The 12,935-nt window shown below is 37.1% G+C and overlaps 3 protein-coding genes across 5 annotated transcripts in view; all 3 read left to right on the top strand.

The window, feature by feature from the left end:
• Positions 1–5,943, top strand: part of LOC134821282 (spermatogenesis-associated protein 4-like) — a 74,468-nt gene extending 68,525 nt beyond the window's left edge. The window contains exons 2-7 of one of the 3 annotated variants that reach the window (XM_063832002.1): positions 3,348–3,571; positions 3,731–3,886; positions 4,016–4,177; positions 4,438–4,543; positions 4,753–4,903; positions 5,466–5,943. In XM_063832002.1, coding sequence (XP_063688072.1) covers positions 3,350–3,571; positions 3,731–3,886; positions 4,016–4,177; positions 4,438–4,543; positions 4,753–4,903; positions 5,466–5,526 — 858 coding nt within the window. In that variant the 5' untranslated portion in view covers positions 3,348–3,349 and the 3' untranslated portion in view covers positions 5,527–5,943. Of the gene's footprint in view, positions 1–3,347; positions 3,572–3,730; positions 3,887–4,015; positions 4,178–4,437; positions 4,544–4,752; positions 4,904–5,243; positions 5,335–5,465 lie in introns of those variants that run through there. The other 2 variants (XM_063832003.1, XM_063832001.1) reach the window with 2 other exon arrangements.
• On the top strand, positions 531–3,165 carry LOC134820450 (dynein intermediate chain 2, ciliary-like). The gene has a single exon (XM_063830834.1). The coding sequence runs from the start codon at positions 541–543 to the stop codon at positions 2,575–2,577; it is 2,037 nt and encodes a 678-aa protein (XP_063686904.1). The 5' UTR covers positions 531–540; the 3' UTR covers positions 2,578–3,165.
• Positions 5,940–10,158, top strand: LOC134821281 (BTB/POZ domain-containing protein 19-like). Its single transcript, XM_063832000.1, has 6 exons — positions 5,940–7,442; positions 7,612–7,818; positions 7,989–8,193; positions 8,339–8,470; positions 9,197–9,322; positions 9,443–10,158. Exons 1-6 carry the CDS (start codon positions 7,360–7,362, stop codon positions 9,593–9,595), a joined length of 906 nt encoding a protein of 301 aa, XP_063688070.1. The 5' UTR covers positions 5,940–7,359; the 3' UTR covers positions 9,596–10,158.
• The last annotated feature ends 2,777 nt before the right edge of the window (positions 10,159–12,935 follow it).

Raw genomic sequence — 12,935 nt, 5'->3', positions numbered from 1 at the left:
AAAATACTTTATTACATAATAGAATAACTTTACCACCAAATTAAACCAATTCCAAATAAATACCTAATAACTAAACATTATAAATACTTACCGATTGGACGGTAGTGTGCTGCCAATGTTCCACTCCTCCCCAGTCCAATCGGTTATCCTTCTTTGCTTGTCATTGCTAGAAAAGGTAAACACGGTTAGAAGTATTCTGTCACGAAAGAGAGAGAAAAGTGTGAACAGTAATAACACTAGCAAAACTGTGCGTTTTGCTCTAGAAACACAGTTTATTAAAGATTTTACCGGCCTACCCTCTAAAATCACCTAATTTGTCCAATTTTAGGGATGGGCGCATTTTAGGCGGGGGCGCCAACAAGCAACGTTACGCCACTGCATTATGTATGTCTGCTAACTGCCTCAGTAATCATTATTTATTATGTTGCTGTGATGATTAATGTATATATTATGTTGATTGATAATTATTTTTTATTTTCTTGTGAAATTTAATGTCAGTGATCACCTATACTTACCTAACAACCCTTGAAGTAGGTTGAAATGCCGCCAAAGAAGCTAGCTGCCAAGGTTGCTGGACTGACATCCTCCAGTTCTAAGATACAGTCTCAAAGCAAGGTCTCAAGAAGAGGAAAAGATGATGATGAATCAAGAATGGGAGATGAAGATGATGAATGGATGCAGCCCAAGATATTGATGAAACCTGATGACCAATTAGATCTTAATGCCGAAGAGTTAAAGGAGGAGTTTACTCGTATCCTGACTGCTAATAATCCTCATGCCCCAAACAACATCGTACGGTACAGTTTTAAAGAATGTTGCTACAAGATGAAGATGGGAGTTGATCAGCTTGCTATACATTTCTCTATGGATGGCAACATGCTCCACAAAGAATCTGATGAAGGCAAACGTCAGCTTACTCGTCTAGGTCTAGGTGATGGTCCCAGTGAGCAAAACCTAAGTGAAATGGAGATTCCTGCCGAAGAAGATCTTGAAGTGGAAGTCGAGGGAGAAGAAGCAGAAAAAGATGCTCCTAAAGAGGTTACCGTAACTAAGGCTCCAGAGGCAGCTGCTCTTCGTAATCAGTTCAATTACAGTGAAAGAGCTTCTCAAACTTTCAATAATCCATATCGAGAGAGAGGTACATCAACTGAACCTCCTCCAAGAACAAACTTTTCTTCAACTGCCAACCAATGGGAGATATATGATGCTTATGTCGAAGACTTAGAGGCTCAAGAAAAAGCTAAGGAGAAGAAAAAGGACAAAGATGAAAAGGATAAAAAGAGTAGAGCAATCATTCTTGAACCAACTTCTGCAGATGAGATATTCACACGGATTGGAAAACCTGCCAAAATTGTTGAGAGGATGGTAAATCAAAATACACATGACGAAATTGCTCAAGATTTCAAATATTGGGAAGATCAATCTGATGAGTTCAAAGGCAATGAGGGAACTCTATTACCACTCTGGCCTTTCAGATCAGAGAAAGGCAAGAAGTTCTCAGTCACAGCAGTTGTATTCAATCCCATATATGATGATATGTTTGCTGTGGCTCATGGAAGTTACGATTTCCTCAAACAGAGCTCTGGACTTATCTGCATTTACTCCCTCAAAAATCCTTCCTTCCCTGAATTTACTTACACAACAGACAGTGGTGTCATGTCTCTCGATTTCCACCCAGAACACCCTTACCTTATTGCTGTCGGCTATTATGATGGAGCGGTTGCTGTGTATAATCTCAGAGAGAAAAACAATACACCTGCTTTCCTATCTTCAGCTAAGAGTGGTAAACACACTGATCCTGTTTGGCAGGTATACTGGCAGGAGAATGATTTAGACAATCAGTTGAACTTCTTCTCAATTTCTAGTGATGGTCGAGTTACATGCTGGAGCCTTATCAAAAACGAGCTGCAAGGTACAGACATTATTCTCATCAAAATGCAACCAGACAACGATGCTGACAGTGGTGTAGGAATGGACCTTGCTTGTGGAACTTGCTTTGATTTCCACAAATCGACTGATTATTTGTTCTTAGTAGGAACCGAAGAAGGAAAAATCCATAAGTGTAGTAAGCACTACAGTTCTCAGTTTTTGGACACATACGATGCTCATCACATGGCAGTTTATGCTGTGAGATGGAACAACTTCCACCCCAGAGTATTTGCTAGTTGCAGTGCTGACTGGACTGTGAAAATCTGGGACCACAATTACAGTGAACCCATGTTCACGTTCGATCTTGGAAGTTCTGTTGGTGATGTTGTTTGGTCTCCATACTCAGCTACCGTATTTGGAGCTGTTACTGATGATGGTCAAGTACACATCTTTGATCTCAGTCAGGAGAAGTATGAGCCTTTATGTCAACAATCTGTTGTTCAGAAGAAGAAAACGAAAGTCAATCACCTTGCTTTCAATGCGCATTATCCTATCATTGCTGTTGGTGACGACAGAGGCAACGCTATGACTCTAAAGCTCAGTCCAAATCTGAGGAAGGCTGTCAAAGACAAGTCATACTCAAAAGAAAATGAGATTGCAAAAATGGAAAAACTTCTAGAGCTTGTTCGAGAACCTACATCCAAATAGACTAGGTTTGGTTGTTGGCGAATTTTTGGTGCCCGACAGTAAACATCCACTTCAGCTCTCGGGTATTATAAGATGAAAGAATTGAGGAAATTTTAGCATATATCACAGAGAACAATGATGTGATAATTGCTGTTAAAGTTAAACCAATTTTTGTGACTATTCTATTTTGATAAAATGATCTGCTAGGCTAATTAATAGAAAATCTATTAATAGATAAATTTCTGTATTATGCTGCACAAGAACTCTGATTATCGGTTTGCTTATTAAAGGTGAAAAAGTTAAATCCATATTAAACCACTCAATTTATTTGATAATTTGCATGATAATAATAATGGGTTGAATGCAATAAACAATGCTCAAGTACTAAAACCTAATTTTTGAAGTAAAACTAACATGTGTCATAATATGGTTGTGAGTTTTATTACTAATTGAGTGTTCCTAAAGCAATTTTAAAAATTTAAACCGTTTGTTTTGTTTTGTTTTCTATAATTTCTCAACAAATTATCATCTAGATAAGCCAATTTTTGTTATAAATTATGTCCAATTTATGTAATCGCTCGAGGCAAAATTTCCTACATTTTTACTCAATCTTTATGTTTCACTGATCTTCAAAATTCATCATAAATAATGAAGGATTATTTTAGCTGTGAATTAGTCTTCACGAAACAAAATAAGTATGAAAATTGTTCATTCCATTTCTTCGTAACTTATATTTAGTGATTACTAAAAATATCATTATATCAATGTATAATGTTAATTATACTCTCCAGCTATGAACGCACTGCCCAGGGAAGTGCTGAAATGGCTTCAAAGTCTTGATCTATCCATCAGCGTTAAGAATCCCAAATGGGATTTTTCAAACGGATATTTGGTCGCTGAGATTTTATCATGGTACCATCCTAAAGAAATCAAGATCCACTGCTTCAACAATGGAACATCAATCCAGAGTAAACTATTGAACTGGAATTTGCTCGAAACTTTTTTCAAAAATAAAGTAAGCACCAGTTTTTTACCGGTATAATAACTTAAGAGAATCTGAACTTTAGCGTCATTTTTCCCGACCCAAACCGCTTTCAATGACTTTTTTGAAGAGCTTCAATCACAATTTGCTCCTGTCATACCATAGTTTATCTTGATTTTCCTCGAATTCCAGAACTATGCAATTGACCGAGATGTAATGGAAGGAACGATACACTGTAAAAGTGCAGCAGCTGAGGTTCTAGTTGAACAACTTTACACCACCCTCACTAACAGGCCTACTTACAGACTTACTCCACGGAACCAAACATTTAACGATCTATCTTATCAGGTGAGAGAAGCTCCAAGCTATTTTTATTTCACAACTCTGCTGTCTGAGAATTTTGCTATTGGTTACCCTTGCCGTGCTCTTTTATATTAAATTTACTTTAAATGCATTAAACATTACATTTGTTTTCAGTCGAAGTTACCATTACACGCAAGAGCAACAGCTTCGACAGCAATAAAGAACAATCTAGCAAACACAGAACTGGAAACGGGACCTGATACCAGCCATCTGATGAGCAAGACTCAACACATCATATCTTTACACCAGCAACACAGACAGAGCCAACGTCTGCAGGTTATTATTTCATTCAACTAATTACAACATTTTAAAATATTTATTGAGGATGTTAGAGAAGAAATATATTCCATGTTACAGGTCGAATAGTCCTTAATCCTCTTCGCTTCCAAGAGTGTCGTTTCTCTTGACTCTATTATCAGGATACTCTTATCTGTCTCGTAATCTGGTGCACAATCATTGTGTCAACTTCCTGATGTTGAGATATTTCGGCAATATAATTGATGATTATTGTCTTATAAGCCGTGCAACTCCTTCAGGATCCAGATAGGTTTGGAATAAAACCAACGTTAGGGGAAATCAGGCCGAAAATGAAGCCTGAAAGCAGTCAAAATGACCGCAATGGAATATGTCAGTCGAAGCAAGGTAGTGTAAATTCTAAAATTTTACCTGAAAATTTTGAATAATTACTGCGCTTGTATCTCAATGTCTCTTTTGTTTTCTTGACTACTTCTTATCTTCACTTCATTATATTCAAAGAACCAACTTGGAACTTATTTTATCTTCTCCGCGTCTAAGTAGAACTAGATTGGTGTTAACGAACTAATCTATTGAATAACCGATTTTTAACTAAGGGCGCAAAAGTCGTCCAGTGTCCGCTAACAGGGTGCCAGAAAATGTTCAGTTTGCTGAAATAAAGGTGAAACAAAGTGGCAGAGATCTCCCTGCCAGCAGTATGGATCAGATCAAAGGGCAGATTCACAACGATATGTTTGGCACCTATCAGTAAGTTTAACTTTGTCTTTAATGAGAAACTGTCGATTAATTTAGTGATCAATTATTTTATTGAAATAAAATAAGAATTTGATGGCAAAAAATATTTAAAGCCACTTTTCCTCGTTTTGAGCCTAAATAGTAAATACCCAAAGCAATTTATAGCAAATTTACGTGTTGCTTTAAATTAACTTAAATTAATTTATTAAATTATGTTGCTTTAAATCTAAAAAATAGCATTTAAAATCTGTCGAATTTGCATAAAACTATTGTGAGCCATTTGCACCTTTCCGGGAGTCTCTAGGGGACCTTCTTCTTTTTTTGGAAGATCGTTGAAACTTTATTTTTACAGACCTGCCCATAGCATGGGCCAATTTAAAAGGCTCAATTACCACGACATATTTAGAATTGATGGAACTTATAAGTAAGTTGTATGTGTAATCGTGCAGCAACTATTGTTTAATCAATTAAAGCCATAAGTTATTTTACTTATCAACAATGATTATATTGATAATGTACGCAGTTTAGTTTATATTTCTATGTTTGATGGATAGTTGAAACTGAATTTCTTCAGGCCGACAATAAAGCTAGGCGAGAGTACCGGGTACTCGGCAGTGGCTCAGCATTCCAGATGAGGATGAAGAGGATAGAGCATTCTTGAAATATATGCGACTTGAGGACGAAGAATTCCATTTAGGCCATGACTTTTTAGTGGAATTTTAAAGGATTACACGAATGTTAGTTTTTATCAAAGTTTGATGCTTTATTAATGCTAGTAGTTCATTGGATTTTATTCTGTCAGAAACAGGAATTTTAAGAAGATCAGTCTTGAAGAACTTGATTTATCTGAAATAATATAGATTACGAAGACCATTAATGACTTGGAAAGTCTGATTATCTTATCACAATATCAAATAAGGGACCCTTTTTCTGCTTGAACTCTTTGCTTTTTTGCAAAGGAATATTCAAATTGATATTAAATGTAAATGTTGTACTATTTTCGTTACCACTAGGTTGATGATAATGATATCTAATTATAATTTCTTTAATTCCCTTATTGTAGTATTCTGCTGACATGAATTTTAAAAGTTTTTTCCCACTTCACCCCTAGTTCCAGCTTCAAGTACAGTGACCACCTGCATGACGTGTACTTAACCTAGCTATTTTAAAGATTTTGATGCGAGATTTGAATTTTTCCGATTGTGGGGCCATTGTTCTGTCTGATGTTCACGTAACAAGCTCTCATTTTGAGGGCTAACAAGCAAGAATCCAGCCCAGAGTGCTCACGTTTTTACATTTCACTCCAGTGACGCTCTCATGCTTTCAGACGAATAGCACTGCCGTTTCCATGGCACCGCATCAGCCAAGACAAGCAAGAAAAATAAAATATGTATTTTACTTATCATGTATTAGTCACGTGATGAACGAAAGCCGTCTCGATAAGCTGGAACGAAGAGAACGCTCCCTTGCACTTTACCTTCCTGTACAGTGTGATAGTTTGCAGATGTTGCACGTGAATATCACGTGACAAACACGTGCACGTCACGTGCACGACACATGACAACGCATGTGCTGACGCAGACAAGCAATGAGCTGCTATTGGTCATCGTCCACTCAATGCCGTCCGCGGATTTGTTTGTTTGTTCCACATGTCATAACAACTTTTAAACTTACGTGCAATCAATTCTCTCATTCAGTTTCTTGCTCGCTCCGCTAGGTGGCTCGTCCTGTGCTGGTTTTTCAGTATCTTGTGCCAAAGTGGCAGACTTTTAACATCTGACTTTAGCTCTGTATAACTAGTTGTTACAGCAGCTACTAGTACTACTCTGCTCAGCTATACCATTTGCTCTATTACTGTTAGCTGTACAGTCTACGGCCCTTATTTTCCCACAACCAACAAAACGGAGTGTGACGTAAAATTAAAATTTGCTTTCAGTTCTCCTCGCCCTTTAAAAGGGTCTTGGCTTCTTCTTTTGTCCTGGCCGATGAACGGATGAATAATTCTTGGCTCCTCCTTTTCTTTTTTCTTCTTTTCTTGTAGAACACTTGATTTAACTTTCCATTTGCGTTACGCTTGTGCTCTGCAGAAAAGATCAAGCACAGTATGCAGAGTTAATGTTCTATCAGTTTTCAAATATTCCGTTGACCCGATTTAAATTTTCAACACTCGTACACACCTGCAAACAACTGAAATGGCAAGCATTGCTATTTAAGTTTTAATTATAATTTAAAATTTACGCAACTGCGTGGAAATTTAAAACTAGGTGCATAGTTTCAGAACGGGTCACATTGGAAAATTTTCGAATCAAGCATCAAGATTCTTGGACTTATTTATCAACTCTCAAGCATATAGTTGCAGTTTGATAAGTAGCTCCTTAAAATTTACCGTCACATCTTCTCATCGCTTGATATAATTTTTTAGTCTTACAGTGTTCCATAACTGTCTATAATCCTACAGGTTAGGTAAGATGGCTAATAGAAAGGCTTGCTATGGCAGCAATAAGGCGTTCGCCGCTGATATGAAGAAGATGGTCAACAATCCTTTACTTAGGTTACTTAATTTGCTTTTACAATTACTTTGCATTGTAGTTTTATTATTTGAAAACTCCAGAAGGATTGAAAGTAGTTTGTATCAATAAGTATTGTCTACTTTTAATATGTTATTAAAGATTGCAAATAATTTAATAACGACCTTTTGTTTAATATTGTCCGCATTTCAGTGACGTACAATTTGTTGTCGGAGAAGAAAGGAAACAAGTTTTTGGCCACAAATCCATCCTATCTCCAAGATGCGAGGTGTTCAAGGCTATGTTCGCCCAAGCTTCAGATTCAAAGCCAAAGCTGGAAAATGGAGCGCATGTTTTTGTTCTATCTGACACACAGCCCCATATATTCCTAGCTGTGATAGAGTTTATTTATACTAATAGGTTGGTTGTGAAAAATAAAAATAGCTACTCCGTTTCTGAATTTTTGTAACCGAATGGGATTTCCTGACAAGTTATAAATGTTGTTTATCAGATAGTTTCCATGGAAACAGCATCAGATGTTCCAAATATCAGAAAGTCAGTTCACTTTAAGTAACATCATCTCCCTCCAGGTGTTATTTAGACGCCTGTAATGTTACAGACGTTCTGACAGCAGCTGTAGAGTATGGTATTGAGGACCTCAAGAAACTGTGTATCGACTTCTTCAAATCCACCCTCACCGTGGATACTGTCTGTGAAGCTCTCCAGGCAGCTATCTCCTACAATAACTCTGATCTTAAGAAAACTTGCCTCGGATTCGTCGAGAGGAACACACTTGTAAGTTTCTTTTTAGAAAGCATCTCCAATTATTCCACACTTGTTGTTTCTTCTTTTAAGCTCAATCCTTTAAAAAAAATTGATAGTACTTGTTGACTGGTATAATTGTGGATGCCAATTACCAACTGTATCTCATTATCTTCAGGGAGTATTCAAAAGCAGGACCTTTGTTGAGATGTCAGAAGAATCTCTGTCCTTTGTCCTGCAGAGCGACAAGCTCAAGGCGGATGAGAGTGAAGTGCTCAACGCTGTCAAGGAATGGTCTACTGTTAACGCTGTAAGTAACTCTTCTTGGGATCAAAAGCTTGATTCTACATAATATATTTTCAGACATTAAACCTTTTTTGCACCTCTTTTATAAAATTGCCAGTCGAGTTGACCATTTGTTTAAAATTCTGTGCGATATATCTGCAGAAGTAGGTTATTTCTGTCCTGGTTAAAATTTACAGCGCAAGAACAGCATGATAAATTGTACTGTGCTTGTTGCACTTACTTACTACCAACTCCAAGTTGCAAGCAGCACGAAATTTTATCCGTGAGGTCAGCGAAATAAGCTATCGCTCTTTATTCTGCACAGCGTGTGCGTGTTAGATCTATAATACTTACTGTATACAACACGCTGCCACCCTTATTACACTCTATAATGCTCTTGCAAGAAATTTCTGGAGTGTGGTTCCAATTCCATAAAGTTTGGATGAATCTTGGATTGCGGTTCTATAGTTCTTAATAAAATCTGGATAAATCTTGGATTGTGGTGCTATTAAGCTTACTAAAATCCTGTTGCGGTTCTTTAAATCTCTTGGCAGAGCACAACAAGTCCGACCAAAATTTAAGATAACGCTATTTGTCTAACTCTATGTTATTGAAGGAAGAGAATTATGAGCCCTAATGCATGCTTGAATCCTGGCAAACAGCAGACTTCTTAGTAGTAACTTAATTGTTTTAGATGTGATGATTGTTTAAGACTAGATGTGATCACTTGACTATTCTTCTTAATCTTCAGGTAATCACTGGTTCGTCGATGAAGGATGTTGCAAGGAAGGTTATCAATCACGTCAGATTCTCCCTTCTCGACCCAGAATACCTCAACTTGGTGGAGAAAGAAAACGAACTCAAGCCATTCATACCTGTGAGTATTACGATGTTTTATTTGTTATCTTTAGTCTGACCTCATTATGATGTCAGAGTCATGTGATACACTAATTGGGTAAAATGTTGGACAATATCTGATGGTCGAGTTACTCCCTAGATTCGACTCCTCTCGGAAGCCTGGAGATCACACGCACTCCAAGACAAAGACTCAAACAACCCACAACTGCGTCCCCGAGCTGGAACTCTCCCTCACGACGCACTCGCCCGCAAACTCGCCAGATCTCAGGGATGTCGATCCGAGCAAGATTAGGAAGGAACCGCCGTTCCAAACGAACATTTTGACGCTTTGGGTCCACCATCAAAATCGTGTTGTTGTATTCATAACATGGTGCTGTTATTTGTCATCTGGTGTGCACGTGTAGTTTGGCTGCGCACGTGCAGTTTAACGCCTTCAGCACGTGCAGTTTGCCTAGCCCTAATTGCTGCCTCGTTACTCATATCGCGCATAGCACATTGTTTCTTGAATAAAATAAATCAATCATTTGATTCATGGACTTTTGTCACTCACTAAGACCACATTTGTGTGTGTCATACTAATTGAACTGAATTTCACACTAGATTTTTTTGCCGCATAATTAATTTACCATATATATTTGTCACATCTCGACATCCGAATTTTTCACTAATCTCCATGCCATAATTTTTCATCTTTAAGCTTAAAAGTTTAAGTATTTGAACGGCTTTACAATATATTTAATCATTTAATATTCATTTACTATGTACATAATTAATTACTGATGTGTAAATTGATGGAATACGGTGTGTATGATAGTTATGCCTGATGTAAAGATTTTCAATATAATCCAAAGAAAATTGTTTTATTGTGTTGTTAATATTGTTTTTATGTTGAGAAACAGGAAGTGTAAACTGAAACAAGACTATTATAAAGTATAACCACCGTCATGCTTTTCTATACAGTCTGGTTTGTTGGTCATTGGTAGTTAATTTTAGGTACAAAATCTCTGCTGAAATAGAAATGACTACAGCTTTCTCGATTGCAATCATACATTCCAAGACTGAATTATCAAAAATAACGTGAGCGCCATATATTGGTTCTTTTATGTATCCAGATAAATGGATGTGGTTTCTTTTAAGTAGCTAAAGAACATTATATGTAGCATTTACTTTTAAAAGCATTTAAAAGCATGCTTTTAAACATCTAATAGAGCGGAAACCAAAGCTTGATACAGTAACCTGCACTTAAAATGTTAGTAGGAAAGGCGGTTGCTTAGTAAAAGTATCAAACAAAACAAATTGATACTTGCTTGATATGAGCCACAAAGTCACAAAGTCACAAATAGTGAAGGAGTTGATTTGTTAAGTAGTACTGATCACCTCTGAGTTGGTAAATTATTAAAAACTTAAATCTGGAACTTGAACGTACAATCTGTACCGTGCAATTTACTATCATACTTAATTAACAGCCATTATCTCTTTACAGAGTTACAGCTGATACTGGGTGCAATTTTGTTTTTTAAGTTTGCTTCAACCTAAGTTTAGTAACGTGGTTACCAGATGGTCAGGCACTCTGGCAGCAGGCTCTTGGTTTTAATGCTTCAAGAAGGGAGCAAAATAAAAGAAAAAAGGGTTGTTCTGCAGTCATTAGGCAACGTTAGAACATTACAAACTAGGACTGTTGAGTCATATTTTGAGTGTACTGGGCACAGGCTGCATTATATTTTAGTCATTATCTCATGATCATTTAAATCTCCAGCTACCTGAAAAATGTACCCCCAATCATTAGTTGCCATATGATTAGCCTGGACCATAGAATTCTACAATTTGGCCTGTGCATACTGCATACACTATCAGACGACATCCCCCATATATCTAGTATCTCTACTTGCGATTGAAGTTTGATTTGCGATAATTTTACGAGTAAATGTATACGATTTATTCGAAAAAGAAACAATCTATATTATATATCACAATACTTTACAATCGGACGAAATGAATATTACTGAATACTAAATACTAAAAGTAAATAATACTACATAGATGTGAATCATGTTTATGTCGGAAAGTATGAACCATTTATACATACTGAGTCCTGAACTACAAGGGCTCTATATCGTTACCTGAGTCACAGCGAATTTGAATAACTGAGAATTTGGCTCCTTCGGAATATTTATAATGGATTGCTGGCTATAGTTTTATTGGTATTAATGGGTGCACAATGCACTATGTTTCTCTCTCCTCCCACAAACATCTTCTTAAAATACTGTCTCATGGCTCTTTTTCGCAGAAAAAATACCACTGGATTTAAGGCAGAGTTCAGGGCAATAGATAGAGTCTCCCCAAACATGAATAAACCCCCAGGAACATGTTCAACCCATGCTGTAAGTATGTTTGTCATGTTGAAGAAGAGGAAAAGCACTGAGACGATAATAATTGTAATCGTTGCCTCCATGTTGGTATTTGTAGATCCTCTGTTGCTTCTTGGAGCCATCTTATTGCTGATCAGGAGTGTAGCAGACAAAATGTTAGAAACAGCTACACTTGTCATGATAGCGACCATGCTTGCCAGGACTAAGTATGCGACTATAGAATCATAGTGTGTCCAGCCCATATGTGTGCTGTCCTGTGCGTTAAGATAAAAGAGGTAGAAGAACGTGGCTTCCCGTACTGATAAGTAACTAAAGAAAACTGCAGTGAAGGCAATTAAAAACTTTGTCTTTATTTCGTAGAAAGGAAACCAAACCTTAATGCAGCGGCTCACACTTAAAACACATGTTGCAAAGGCTGTGGCTTCGAAAAGGAACTGACAAAAACAAACAAAAACCATCTTGATATATAACAAGATAACGTTTTTATCATAGTCATAGTCCCAAATAACATTGGAGATGAGAAAGAAAGAAGAGCAGGCACACATGGCTAGATCCAGTGTGTTAAGGAGGATAAATTGTCTTCCCGGTAGTGTACTTTTCTCTTGTGAGATGAAGTAGGAGATTGATAAACTGTTTGATAAGATACCCACCGTTGCTATGGTTCCTCCTGCTATTGCCCACTGGACGGACATTTTCCTGAATTAAAAATAGTCAGGGAGAAATTGATCCTGTTTTATCGAAGTGTTACATTCATTTTTATGATAATTTGAAGATTCAGTACGTTAAGAATATGTTGAACGCCCTCTTCTTGACACGCACGGCAGACAGTGTTCAGCTAATTTTAGGATTTGTTGTTGTTTAGTTGTTTGTTTATGGGGCATCTGCACTATCCCGATTCTCAATACTTAATTAAGGCAGCTAAGTCCCCCTTAAAGACTGTTAAAACGCTTAACCGATAAATTCTAAATGCGTTAATATCTTATAACCTTAAGTTATGGTATAACGGGATTAATTAACTGTTGGTAAGAATTACCGGCAGTATCCAAGTAGCCCGACATGTGTTTCCAAACAGGTGTGAGGTGTGTTAGGGTTATGGTTAGGGTAACCCTAACCCTAACCATAACCCCTAACACCTGTTCGGGAACACATGTCGGGCTACTTGGATACTGCCGCATTACCTTAAAGCTGTTAAAGGTATACACAGAATAATATTTTCAGAAAACACCCATTGTTTATTGTTTAAATTTAGAAGTTTTAGAAGTT

The sequence above is a fragment of the Bolinopsis microptera genome, chromosome 9 (assembly GCF_026151205.1).
Source record: "Bolinopsis microptera isolate Bmic1 chromosome 9, MBARI_Bmic_1.0, whole genome shotgun sequence".
In the NCBI taxonomy this organism is placed as follows: domain Eukaryota; kingdom Metazoa; phylum Ctenophora; class Tentaculata; order Lobata; family Bolinopsidae; genus Bolinopsis; species Bolinopsis microptera.
The sequence above is the reverse complement of the archived record's forward strand: the minus strand, read 5'-3'. Positions and strand labels throughout refer to the sequence as shown.